The 13,004-nt window shown below is 47.9% G+C and overlaps 1 protein-coding gene across 1 annotated transcript in view; it reads left to right on the top strand.

Annotated features, from left to right (window-relative positions):
* The window catches only part of LOC119456742 (beta-mannosidase-like), a 60,772-nt gene that overhangs the window by 22,784 nt on the left and 24,984 nt on the right, over positions 1-13,004 (top strand). The window contains exons 3-5 of the mRNA XM_049669060.1: positions 1,835-2,013; positions 3,182-3,358; positions 10,306-10,403. Coding sequence (XP_049525017.1) covers positions 1,835-2,013; positions 3,182-3,358; positions 10,306-10,403 — 454 coding nt within the window. The remainder of the gene's footprint in view (positions 1-1,834; positions 2,014-3,181; positions 3,359-10,305; positions 10,404-13,004) is intronic.

Genomic DNA, 13,004 nt, shown 5'->3' on the forward strand with positions numbered 1-13,004 from the left:
TTGCACACAACTCTCTCAATAGGGATAAAGCTGTCGTCTGGCGGCAGCTTCATGCCAACGTTCATTCGCATCCAAGTTTATCATACTATTCAGCCTATTCTCTACTAGTACAAATGTGCCCCTTGCGGCAAATATGCGTCACTGCACCACTCCACACGGGCAAACCATCACACAGTCAACATCCCCCCAACCCCGAACCCACAACTCCACCCCTAAATCTAGTAAGTTTAAAGCACAAACGAACGGGGCGTCAGGGAACACAGACAAGCTGTTTCTTGTCGTCCCGTCTTCGTTTGCGCTTTAAGCCTATTAGACAATGAAATACCAACTAGGCCAAAATGCCACCCCACCCCTGAACACTGGGAGGCTGTGCTGCCCATTTCGGACCCCGCGTGACCACCAGTAACTGGTGGGTGGACCCGATAGGCATCCACCTCTGTAGAACTAGGGGTCCTGGACTATCCCCCCCCCCCCCCCCCCCCCCCTTCCCCGCATGTGATGTGTTGTTTAGACTGCACTGCTTTCGGGATCGGCCCACATTTATAGACTGCACAACCTCCGCGATCCGCCCATATTTTTGTTGAGTAATGTCACACTTCCGGTTCCGGTTATAGGGGCGCGCAGTTTGAACAAGCGCACCTAGATTTCATTTCGAAATTTTGTGCTAATTACGCATTGTTACGGCTCCGTACATAGCTCTACGCTAACTTGGTGCGACTTTTTAGTTCCAAGCTTCATTCTGACGCCTGTTTCGTTGTCCTACGTGTGCTAGAAGATCTCAAATAGTCTAATTTAACGAGATGAAAGTGGCCAAATACTCAGTTCCCACGGATCCCGAATAGATATGAGGTCTCCAAAAGTATAAGATAGGTTACAAGTTTCGCATGCTGAAGAGTATCCCGCAAGGTATATTGGGAAAGAGCGGAAGCAGATAACTATTGCTATCGTTATTGTTATCGCAAATTCCTACCTCAAAACGGATGAATATGTACACTGCAGTGCACAAATGTTTTGAAGACGTCCTAGTGGCTTGGGAGGGGAGGGGGCTTATTCGACGGTCGCAGAGCAGCAACCATTTACGCTGGGTTACCCAGAGCAAAATAAATGCTGTTCTGGTATTTTGACTTTTTAATTTATTCGCAGTAGCAGTACTATGTTAGGATCGGACATGTGTTGTAAGAATTCTACTGTCAAACCAAACTTCTGATAAGCGAAACGATTTCTGCGTGGTCCCCTCGGGTTCGGCTATACTGGAGTCTACTGCATCAACATTTCAGCGACTATTCGGTGTATGTTAAGTTTCCTGACGATGTATATGAATCATGAGTGCTGCGCAATGCATGGCCGAATGTAGAGAACAGGCTAGGAAAGGGCCAGTGATGTTTTCTCTACGGTTATGGCGACATCCCAACGTCCCTCACACAAACGCTCTATTTTCCTCACCACACCACGCTACAGTGGCCAGGATACTTGTACCCACGCTTCCCTCACTGAAATACTTCTCTCACATCACGGTTTTCTTATCTAATATTTCCCTCACAGCAGAAAAGGTGCCATAATTCTTGTGTCTAGAAATACACGTCTACATTAGACAGATGAGTTTTTCTGGTTGGTTCACTTGGGGATATGTGGCTACTAGAAGAGAGAAGTTCGCCTTGTCTGCCCATATCGGTGTGTGTACATCAATTTGCGCCCCTCTTCTATAATAGTTATTCGACCCATGGCAATGTGGAGGCACTTAACCTGTTACCACGAATAGAGGTGCTAGTTGCAAGCTTATTATGTTTTATATCCCCCCCCCCCCCCCTCCCCCTCCATTGGCTGAATGGTACAGGCTCCTCACGACGGAACACCGCGAGGATTACGTCAAGCTGTACATGGAAACTCTGCAAAAGGTAGTCTACGAGGAGGACATGTCGAGGCCCTTCGTGGGTTCGACCCCTTCCAACGGTTTGCTCTCGGAACTCAGCGGCGGCATTCACGACAACCCGAACGACGTGCTCTACGGCGACGGTATGCACACTTGGCTCAAAGGGACACTGAATACAGAAATTAAATTAGCTTAAACTTGTAAAGTAACTGTTTTAAGAGTCCATTTGTGATAATGAAGGTCAAGCTCTGTTTTTTTTTAATTTCCGGTCGTATTCCCTGTACCGACACGTTAGTGTGGCTTCACGGATATCAATGCATTTCCTCGTGCTTGGGCCATTGTGACGCATAAAAATGTTAATAAAGCTCGCCAGATTTCGTAAGTGGCTCATTTTGAATACGTTGTAGTTGATTTTTACCAATAAATTATGAACTGGGCACGTGCAGATGCCGTCAGAATCAGTGACGTCATGTCGAGCTGGTGCGGGAATTTCTAGGCGGCGTACCTTTTTAGTAACCGAGTTTTTGAGGTTGAGCATCGCCCTTTTATGACTGTTTGATGTAGTGTTGTAGCCAGAAATGTTTTTCGGTGGTAGTGGGGAGGGGGGGGGGATGGAACGCACTTGGCCAGGGATGGAGATGGTGAGGAGGGGGAGCAGGTATGAGCAGGCGCCATACTAACATAATTCGTTTTTTTTTTAAGGGAGGGGGGGGGGGGGTCACGCACCTGCTGCGCTGCCCCCTGAACATCTCTCTCTCTCTCACTGACTATCTGGTACCAACGTGTAGGAAGGCAAACTAACACTGCCCTTCCGATATGTGTGTATGTTGCATGCGTTTTTGAAAAAGAAGACACAAGAATAACTAAGACTGCGCGTTTACCTAAATTTGAAACTATCTCGAGTTATTTGTAACATAATGTCGCGCTTAGAACTAAGGCGCATTACGGTGGTTGTAAGGCTAGCATAATGCTGGGACAAGCAAGAAACAACGTTACGGCGCATCGTTAATATTTATCTCTTCAAAATGCCTCGGCTGTAAGGCAACTCGTAGTCCTGCCACTCTAGTTCCACCCATCGCAAAAAAGCTGCGATTGAATGCCCAATATAAAATAACCACCGCCTTTCAATCACGACCCCCCGCACATAGTGCAGTGCCGCAATTCTTAAAATACTGTCCATGCTCTTTCTCTCAAGTTTCTATTTTGCTTTCTTTATCTATTTCTTTTTGTTCATTAACATTTATATGACATTCAACGAGTTACTTATGTCATTCATATGTCTCGGCTCTTTTGCGCATGGTTGATTGACAGTGCACTACTTCGACTACTACTCGCCGCCTTGGAGCCTGGACTCCGTGCCGACTCCCCGATTCTGTTCGAGCTTCGGGCTTGTCTCGTTCCCATCGATGGAGACGCTGGCCACCGCCCTTGAACCCGGAGACCTGGTGCTGCCTTTCCCGCAAACGCTCGAGAACAGGATGCACTTAGGTTGGTGAGCTGGGCAACAGCAGATCCGAGTGCTTGATGTCTCAGTAGTTATAATAGGCGGCATTCGCTGTGTTAGCTGCTATAGCTGCTGTAAATGCTCAAGAGCGCAAGCAAGTGCGAAGAGGTAGTGCCTCTCCACTCTTATCGCATTTTTATGAATTCGTTTTTCCACCGTTATTTAGTTCAACAAGAAAACGACTACACATGGAAGGCAGTGATCAGTGCTTTAGATTAAAGAGAATTTGACTTTGGACTCTGGCGGTTTACGTTGCTTACTTAGAAGTATTCATACACAGGCACAATGGCGCGCCTGCCCTGAATGGTTAATGAAGGTTTCTACCATTTCTTCAAGAAATGTAGAAGCAATTGAAGCTAAATGCTGAGAATATCAAAGTTCAAGTTATAACACTAATAGAGACTGTACATAAGATAAGCATAAAAAGCAGAACAGGCGAAACATAACCACCTTTCAGGCTCGTTTGGGGAGTTTGCAGTGTTACGCCTCATGTTGTTGGGACTCGGGGTAGCGTTTAGGCCGGTTATCCTTCAGCCATAGGGATGGTTGCGCCCAGGAGTAGGAGTGAGAGAAAAAGGGTTTATTTTACAGTATTTACAGTGGCTCCAGATATGGTAGCCTACTCCATGTAGAAGCCCTTATACTGTCTGACTCACTACATGTCTCAGCACACATGAGAACACGTCAGGGCACACCACTGCACCTAAGGTGTCCGCTTATGAAACAGTCGTATTCCCTAGTTGACACGACTAGGGAATCTGATGACCTTGGTGCGGCCAATCAGAGGGGTCTTATTGTTCACAGAACTCCGCCTCTAATTTTGCACCCTCGCCCTCGCATTTACCGCAACTGCGTGGCCACCTGGGAAACCGAGATCGTCGCCGTTCCCACGGTAGTAATTCCACGAAGTTGGCCTCTCACATCAATCAGTAGCATCTCCGTGATGGTCAGCTTGTCATGGTCGGTGTCAGGCACTGTCGCCGTCTGGACGGTGCTGATGAAAGGGGCTGCCTCGGGGGCAACACCCAAAGAATGCACGTTTCCATGTTGAAACGTAACAATGTCTTGTGTTTTAACTGCACTTGCTTTGTCTTTTCTATCGTTGTCAATGAACCTGTTGTTTGGGACACTTCCACAATTGGTAGGGGGAGTTTGGTCTATAGAAAAAAAGAGAAAAAATGTGAAGCTCGCGCGCAAATGCCTCGAATCTCCAATACTAAGGGAAATCTTTCAAGAATAGCCTTCTCGCCCGCGTTCTCCGGCATCCCCTTACCAACCATTTTTTAGAACCGGTCCCCCACGGTTCGATAGCACTCAACGTATTTGGTGTCTCCCGCGCGCCTGGAGTGTTTGCGTAGCACTTTGGCACTGGCGGCGGCGTAGGCGAGCTTCGCGTGCACATTGATGGGCCGCGTTGACCAGCCTTGCTCGGCGAGTTTCACTTGTTTCATTAAAGGCGCGCGTATTTGTAATGAATCTGTATGCCGTGGAAGGAAGGAAGTGTGTTTGCATTCCGCAAGTGCCTCTCCTCACTTTCACTCGCCGCTAAACTTAGTTATGAGACGGCGCAGTATACTTAAACCGAGGATATTAGATGGAATGAACGTCGCGTCAATGCATACTCACGTTCAATGTTATTGTACTATGTACTGCACACACTGACGGGGACAAGATGAACGCTGACTGGGAACGAATACACGACTGACACGAAGAAGCGTGTGTCGTGAAGTACAATGAACGTAAGCCAACTAGCCTAATTCATAGCTGTTACATGCGCACGCACGCACTGATGGCTGCCTTGGGGCTTTCCGAAAGATCGGAGTAACCACACTAGGCACGGCGTAGGACGTGAACTCAGCTTGTTTTCCCTTGTATACGCGAGGCGCTAACTTGTGGTCGGCTATATCGAAAGCTCCTAAGCAAAGAGTTCGAAGTTTTAACACAAATCGCGCAGTTAGCCAATGAGTTTGTCTGGGAAAGCTGGATCACCGTACGAAGCTGAAGGCATCAAAATGTCGCATGTTCCATCTTGGATCGCACTTACCACGAGGTAGCGGGTTCAATGCCTGGACGCATTTAGGTGGGAGCGAAATGCAAAAAACAAGCGCACGTGTGCTTAGGTTTAGGAGCACGTTAAAGAACCCCAGATGGGCAAAATAATTCCGGAGCCCTCCACTATATACGGCGTCTCCTATAGCCCCATTGTGGCATTGACACGTTAAACTCCACGAATCAATCACCTTGGATCACACGTCTCTTCATGCCGCGTTCCGTACTGCGGTGACGAAGTGATGATGCCAGAGCAGGTGAAATAACTTGTGCAATTGTATGCAAAAAGTCACTTCCAGAGGGGAGTACGAGGTAGCGAAGTTAATTGCAATTGTACACTATGCCGTTATCTTCGAAGACAGTATATCTTTAGCAGTCTTATAGATGTTGAAGCTTAATTATCTGGTTCAGATTTTTAAATTGTTTCAACATCCTGCCATGACTTCTGTAAAAAGTGGATTTTCATTCAAATTTTAGGAGTTTTACGCACTTATTTCTTGTTTTCATATACGGAACGGCTATTTACAGCGAGAGTAAATTTTTTAAACTTGGACAATCAGTTGGTGTCGCGAATGCTTAATGCGTTGATGGGGCTTTAAATCAGTAAACAGACATTTGAAAGTTGAAGTTTGTCCGGAGCTTTCAGCAAAGGTATTACGGTGGGCTTAAATTGTTGGTTGGCGTTTTAATCCTCAGTGTACTTCTCTGAAATACAGAACACGATTAAATTATTTATACAAACGCGCCGTATGAACTGTGCTTTTCGTATCCTGTTGGTGTGCGTGTGTAGACGTGCTTATTTCACTGAAAGTTCAAATGAACCTCGGTTGATGCTTCGTGGCTCCAGGTGTGAGCTTCTGGCGTAAAAATAATTTAACAATACAGGTTTCCTCGTCGTTCGTAAAAATTGGCAGCCTACTCGCGTAGCGAAGTTTGTTTTACAGTGAAGCTGTCTATGGCTAGCATTTGGGATTTTATGGCGTCCGCGCAGAAAAATTAACCATCCACGCGGAAAAAACTCTTTCCTATAACTCTCCTAAAAGTGAGAGTGAAAGAGCCAACCACAAAATCAAACGCGTATCGCCGCTCGCGTCGGAGCTCGGTTTAACGGCCACCTATGTCCAAAACGATGTGTTTCTGTGAATGCATGACGTAGTGCGTGACGTTGTGTGCGCCTGATAAAGCGACTAAGGGGATAAGGGTTGGGGCCCCTCGGTGCAACCGCGCGAACGCGCTGGTGCCACTGCTCACGTAAGCGGCCCGTAAGCGACGAGCGAGAACCCACGACGCATATCGTGAGTCAGAGAATGCCGCGAAGCACCTCCGGCGTCAAGGTACAAACTTTGAAGATTTCAAGGTCCGCGTACGCCAGGTTCCAAAGAGACTTTCTCGATCGTCATTTCGGCTCGAGCTGCAACGTGTGCGACAGATAGCGACCTCACCAGTGTCGTTTCTATTGTCTAGTCTAGTGTCGTCTTTCTATAGTGTCGTCGCAGAGCCCATGGCCGTCTATCAGAGTGACTACAAAGCCATCGTCCCGTGCGTTACGCAATAAATGAGACGTCAAAACAGAAAATATAAGTGTTCCCTTAGAAGTGTCTCTCTAAATATAAGTTACGATGATTTTTTTACAGCGAAGCTGTTAAGGACTAGTTCCCCCAGGATAGTGTCCGCGTGTAGAAAAAAACTATCATCATCACAATTCGCTCGAGCGTCGTCGTCGTCTTCTTGCGCAGCTGGCTCGTTGGCACCCCTCGGTTTGCGCTCGTGCCGTTGGATGTCGTGCCGAGCGCAAGCCGAGCACGCGCTCGTGCCACTGCTCCCGAGTTCATCGGTTTCCACAGCTGGCTGCAATGCCGCTAATCATTCCAGCGTAGAATTGCAGCGAAGCTGTATACCTCTACCAGCCAAGGAAATTTTCGTGTCGTTGGCGTAAGCAAAAAACGTCACGGTAAGCAAGCGGCTCGTGCACGCGCTCGGCACGCACTCGTGCCGAGCGCGTGCCGAGTGTTTCCGCGTTCATCGTCGTCTTCCACAGCTGGCTGCGTTGCCGCTCATCACTCCCGCGTAGAATTTCACTTCTCTTCTGTCGTTGTAATGGGGAGGCCGCGTTTACGGGGTTATGAGCCATTGCTTAAGGCAGTATGGCCTCATTAGCGGTGCATCACTGCATGCTTCGCACCTCCCCAGGTTTCACGTTAGTCGAGCTGCATTTCGCTCAATGGGTCATTTCACACTTACGCATAAAATTTAATTCACCGGGACACGAGTCCCTGGCGGGTAATGAAGCGGCTAACGCTGCTGCCCGAGATCACATTCTCCGGGCTATCCCACCGGGTTCACGAGCACCGGCAGACCAACATGATAGCGTCCCGAAAAGATACTCCGATATCCTGAGTCATTACAGACTGGGCAGGAGGATCTACCCACCCCCGCATCCCAAGCTAACAAGAGAAGAGGCAGTGATCTTCCGCAAATTACAGACCGGCACATTCCCGCACGGCACCCTGCTACACGCCATGTATCCTACGAGCTATATACTCACAGATGCGCCTTCTGCTCTGCGCCCAATACCCTCTACCATATGATATGGGAATGTCAACAAAACGCATCGACACCACCCATCACCGCACCAACCGTCGAGCAGTGGGAGGCCCAGCTGACAAGCCTGAGCCCTGAAGACCAGCATCGCCTGGTGAGCAGGGCCAAGATATCGGCTCAGGCCCACGGCATCCTGGACTAGGGACGCCGCCCACCTCCCCAAACCGAGCTTACGACATAACTCGTGCTAACTGTAATAACTAATAAAAACTAAAATGGTAAGAAAGGCGTCCATAACGGCCACATTGCTGAGGGAGTTAAAGAAAAAAAAAATATGGTTTCACAGCATACAGCTCAGCACTCGTTTTAAAAAGAAACACCACAAAACAAGCATCAAAACCACATGATGGATGATAAGGCGCGTGTTAACAATGGGAACACATACCCTCCGACGCGTTCCGGTAAAGTTTAGGTTTGCAGCTGCTTCGAAAGGGGTTGACGTCATTAAAAACCCTTGTGTGAAGTGCAACCGTATAAATGTATGCTAATGACGTCTGCGAATAATGCGAAGCACGTTCCTTCTCCCGCGTATGTTTCCCGGTAAAGATTATGGTTGCGTAAGCTACTCCGAGTGGAACAGTACCCAACAGCATAGAAATCACGCCGTGACGTCACCACGGTCTAGCAACTCATTCAGTTCATTCCAGGCTACCATGGGTAGACCACGGTAACTAAAGCCGCCAGAAGAACAGCGTGAATATAATGTCGTTGTGAAGTAATAAAGGGTGTGGTTAAGTAAATTTCACTTGTTTCAGGTTTCACTCTTTGTAGAGCCACGTGTGTGAATTCAAGAGACGTCCCAATGGGTAATCGTTGTGCGTGTCGTTTACAGCTTGGCTGTCCAACCACCTTCACAGCGTGGATTAGAGCCACAGTTTTTTTTTTCACTTCTCTTCTGTCAAAGTAATGGGGAGGCCGCGTTTGCGCAGTATGATCCATTCATGAGCAACTGACGACGTGTCCTAACGCGTTTAAGCAACGCCACCACGAACGCGCTCGGGAAAGGGCTCGTCGTCGACGTGGCGATTCTAGCGTGAGGGCTTCCGAAGCCCAGGCGAAACGTCAGCGAAGAGCCGTGGACCCCGAGTGGCGGGAGCGCGATGTTGAGGCCAAACGTCAGTGTCGTCTTGCCCTACAGGAACCCGAAAACGGTGGTTCACGCCTCGGCAACGCTAGCGCAAACTTCCCCGGTGCGACGGCCAGGTTTCAACGCGAGTTCCTCAACCGGAAGGTTCATGATAGACACGTTCGGTTGGGTGATGCCCTACGACGATACGCCCATTCTCATCGTGGGGGCAATATTCACTTCAGCAGACCCACCATAGTCGCAACTTCGCTGGCATCCATGTTCACAGTAGTGGGATGACTCAAAATTTTTAAATGTAAAGTTCGTTGTACAGTTCGTTACTTGTGAATAAAAAATGCGTAAGTATGACGCACTTGCTTTATTCTACGTTACGTGAAACTTCGTAAAAGGTTTTTTTTTTTTTTTTTTTTTTGCATCATAGCAAGTATGTACCGGCCCGTGTTTTTATTTTTTATTTTTTATTTTTTGGTGGTACGAGCACTCTTGTTTATTGCGCAGCACTTCCGACGACCGGGGATGAAATAAAATAAATCAGAAAAAAATATAAAAAATATTGTACAATAGAAAATTGATGGGTTACATTATAGATATAATATCAGAACGTAAGTTTAGTTACAAGTGGAGTTACTGAAGTGTCTTGAATAATTAGAATTGATTATAAATCACTGATTACCGCACAACAAAGCCCAGAACACCAACGCCGAGGTGTGAGTGCCACCAAGAGACACCTAAGTCAAATTCATAGCCCTTAGGCGGAGGGGATTAAGTTAGGAAATTTGCAGGCGCAAGTTGGAATCAGCTAGCGCATGACAGGGGTAATTGGAGATCGCCGGGAGAGGCCTTCGTCCTGCAGTGGACATAAATATAGGCTGCTGCTGCTGCTGCTGCTGCTGCTGCTGCTGCTGCTGCTGCTGCTGCTGCTGCTGCTGCTGCTGCTGCTGCTGATGCTGCTGATGCTGCTGCTGCTGCTGATGATGATGATGATGATGATGATGATGATGATGATGATGATGATTAAGTCAAATATTAGGGTCGCCTACCATTTCTTAAGACTCGCTTAGTAGGGAGAGTAAGGTTGCAGTTTAAGCAGTCAGTTTTTTTAACATTTGTATTCATTAGTTTGCCTACCTTTGTTTATTATTGGTTGTGACTACTGTATCACCTCTGCTGTTTCTTGCGCTTTGCACACCAAAGCCAATGCCAGACTGGAAACGTACATGTCAGCTGTCGTCACACTTCCCAAGAAGGACGGCACGGATCAGGCACTGAGGATCCTCATCTTGCTGTCTCAGGTACGCATAGCGAAAAAGCAATCGCGCCACTTACGACTGTACCTCCTATTAAATAGCATACAGGCGTACGGGTCACGTGACATGACGTCACCTGGAAAGAACTACAGCCCACACACGCAAAATTTGAGGCTGGAGATGTGTGTTTTCCTCGAAAGGGAATTGTTTTCAGTGAGCAAGTTCGCATTAATTGACGTCTTGTCACATGCAGCGCATGCCTAGTAGTTGTCTAGGAGGTGTTTTTATACCCCTTCAACACGGAAAGTGGAAATTACGTATGGATTAAACGCATTAAAGCGCGAATGAGTCGGCAACAATAAATCATTTGCAGAATTAGGCAAATGAGGACAAAGTTAAACTAAGTGACAAATAACATGAGCTGACTACCAACTGGAAGTTTAGAGGTAACATTCCTTTCTCATGTTAACCCTCCCGTCTTGTGGATGAACCGCTTTTACGGGCAATCTCGCAAAGGGCAAGACCGCAGGTCGGGCCATACTTTGTCTCCTTTATCACGAACTGGGCTTGGAAAATGCAGCTTTTGTTTATGCTCTCACATTGAGAAGAAATAATATAATCTGAGACTTGTTTGAATGGTATTGGGGGCGAGGACTTAGGGAGTCGCCAGCTATCGGAAGCGCGTCGCTTGCGTATACTATATAGTATGAGGGATAATGCGGCGCGCTCCCTCCTATAGGTTTGGCTGTCGGCGCTCAATAAAAACACCACGCGGGAGCACTCCCGGACATTTCTGTAAGTACTCTCGAAAGGAGGGAAGCTTTGTACTGTCGAAATAATAATCCTGAGCAAACAGAAAGCACAGAATGGTTACAGGCGCTCTCTCTTTACCGAACACGTAGTGAGCGCCCACTGCGCGCGGTTTCCGCGATGGAGTTCCCCGAACCGGCTTCTTGCGTGAAAGGTATGCGCAATCGCTGAGGGAAAACTATGCGAAATATGTTCATATGATGGGCTGGCTGCATAACAAAATGGAGCAAAACAGAACGAAGCGTCAATGCAGCCATCGCACGGGTTCGCAGCGACCGACTGCGCGTCTGCATGCATATCCGCGCACAATCTTTCGCGTTCACTGCGAGCACGTTTTCGCACCGTGCCGTGAGCCTTTAGGCCGCAGCATATGGGCATTTGACATTACACAATCAACCATTCTTACGTGGACGCTATCAGAGCTGTTAGAAAAAAAAATTCGTTATAACTGGGACTTCGACGCCTTCGGTGACGTGTGATGTGCCGTCGCAACGATTCCATTTATTTTTTCTAAATTCTTGGACGTTTCAATAATGGGCGCGTTAAGTTAGCGCGCTCCGATCTCCAAAGCAGCACGCTCGAGTGTGCTCGAGTGCGACGCCTTCGGAGCTTAACTTAACGGCGATTTTCGCCGACTGCTTTCGGGCGCACGAACGCGCCGATTGGGGAATGTTGTGTTGCTTCCGCGACCGCTATCGCATTGCGCGCGCTTTTTGAAGATGGCGCCGCCGATAAACACCCTCCTGCAGTTCTTGATAGACGATGAAGAGCTAGAAGAACTTGACTCGCGGCGGCGAACGCAGCAGCAGCGGCTTATGTATGCGATGCAAGCTGTTCGTGCTGATCTCAGAGGATACCCTAACAGAGGATTTATTTCTGCTCCACGGTATGCTCATTGCCGATCGCAAGAGGACGAAAGCCTTATGATCCGAGGCATCCAGGATTATGTGATCAACCTTGTGCCCAGATACACGGACACACAATTCAAAGAGCAGTGCCCCAACATCTTCCATGATAACATGAGAATCTGAAGAATTCATACACATGAACGTAGCGACGAGAAGGCGCCAAACTGCGACCAAGGTCGATTCACATAGGTCGCGAAGCTTCGGGCGAAAAGCGGTTCAGAACCAATTGTCACCGACATCAGCAAGGGTGGTTATGGGAGCAGCGATTGAAGCGCGACTATGTTTGGGGGGAATAAACACTGGGAAAGAAAAAAAGCGTTTTTAAATTAAAGCGAGGCGCAGTTAGATTCATTCAACGAAAATAAAATTCCTAATTCATTTTATATATGCATGGCGAGAAAAGATACAACTGTATTTTACTAGATCATTATCAATATATACTTTTTTTCAGGGCCCACCGTGAGAGCGCCCATCGATAGCGGTGGGCGTGGACGCCGCTATCACTTGCAATGCCATGCAACTCTTGGAGTGCTTGGAAAGGCGCGCTCGTAAGGTTCACCTGTTACAATACGCCCCCCTCACATGTGTTGTGTTGCATGTCGACGTTTGCCCGAATTAGGTGACGCGGGTAGTTTTATTGTTTCTTAACCTGTGCAGTCAAAAGTAATAGTAGCGACCGTCAGATACTTGTTTACTTAGTTGTTTTCGCGCAACAGCGCTGGCCGAAGGGCTTGGCGTCCGACGAAAGGACGAGCACTCAACGCAATCTACGCCCAAAGTGTTCGTCGGCCTCCTAAGAAAGTATGTTCTGTGCAGCGATGCGATTTCGACACCCGTACGGCTGATCTTTTCCGGCATCGCTTTTCGCGCTGAAAACTAGGAACGCCCATGAAGTCGAATGGCGGGGCATTTGAATATACAGCTCTAA

Source organism: Dermacentor silvarum, chromosome 6 (genome assembly GCF_013339745.2).
Source record: "Dermacentor silvarum isolate Dsil-2018 chromosome 6, BIME_Dsil_1.4, whole genome shotgun sequence".
Classification (NCBI taxonomy): Eukaryota; Metazoa; Arthropoda; class Arachnida; order Ixodida; family Ixodidae; genus Dermacentor; species Dermacentor silvarum.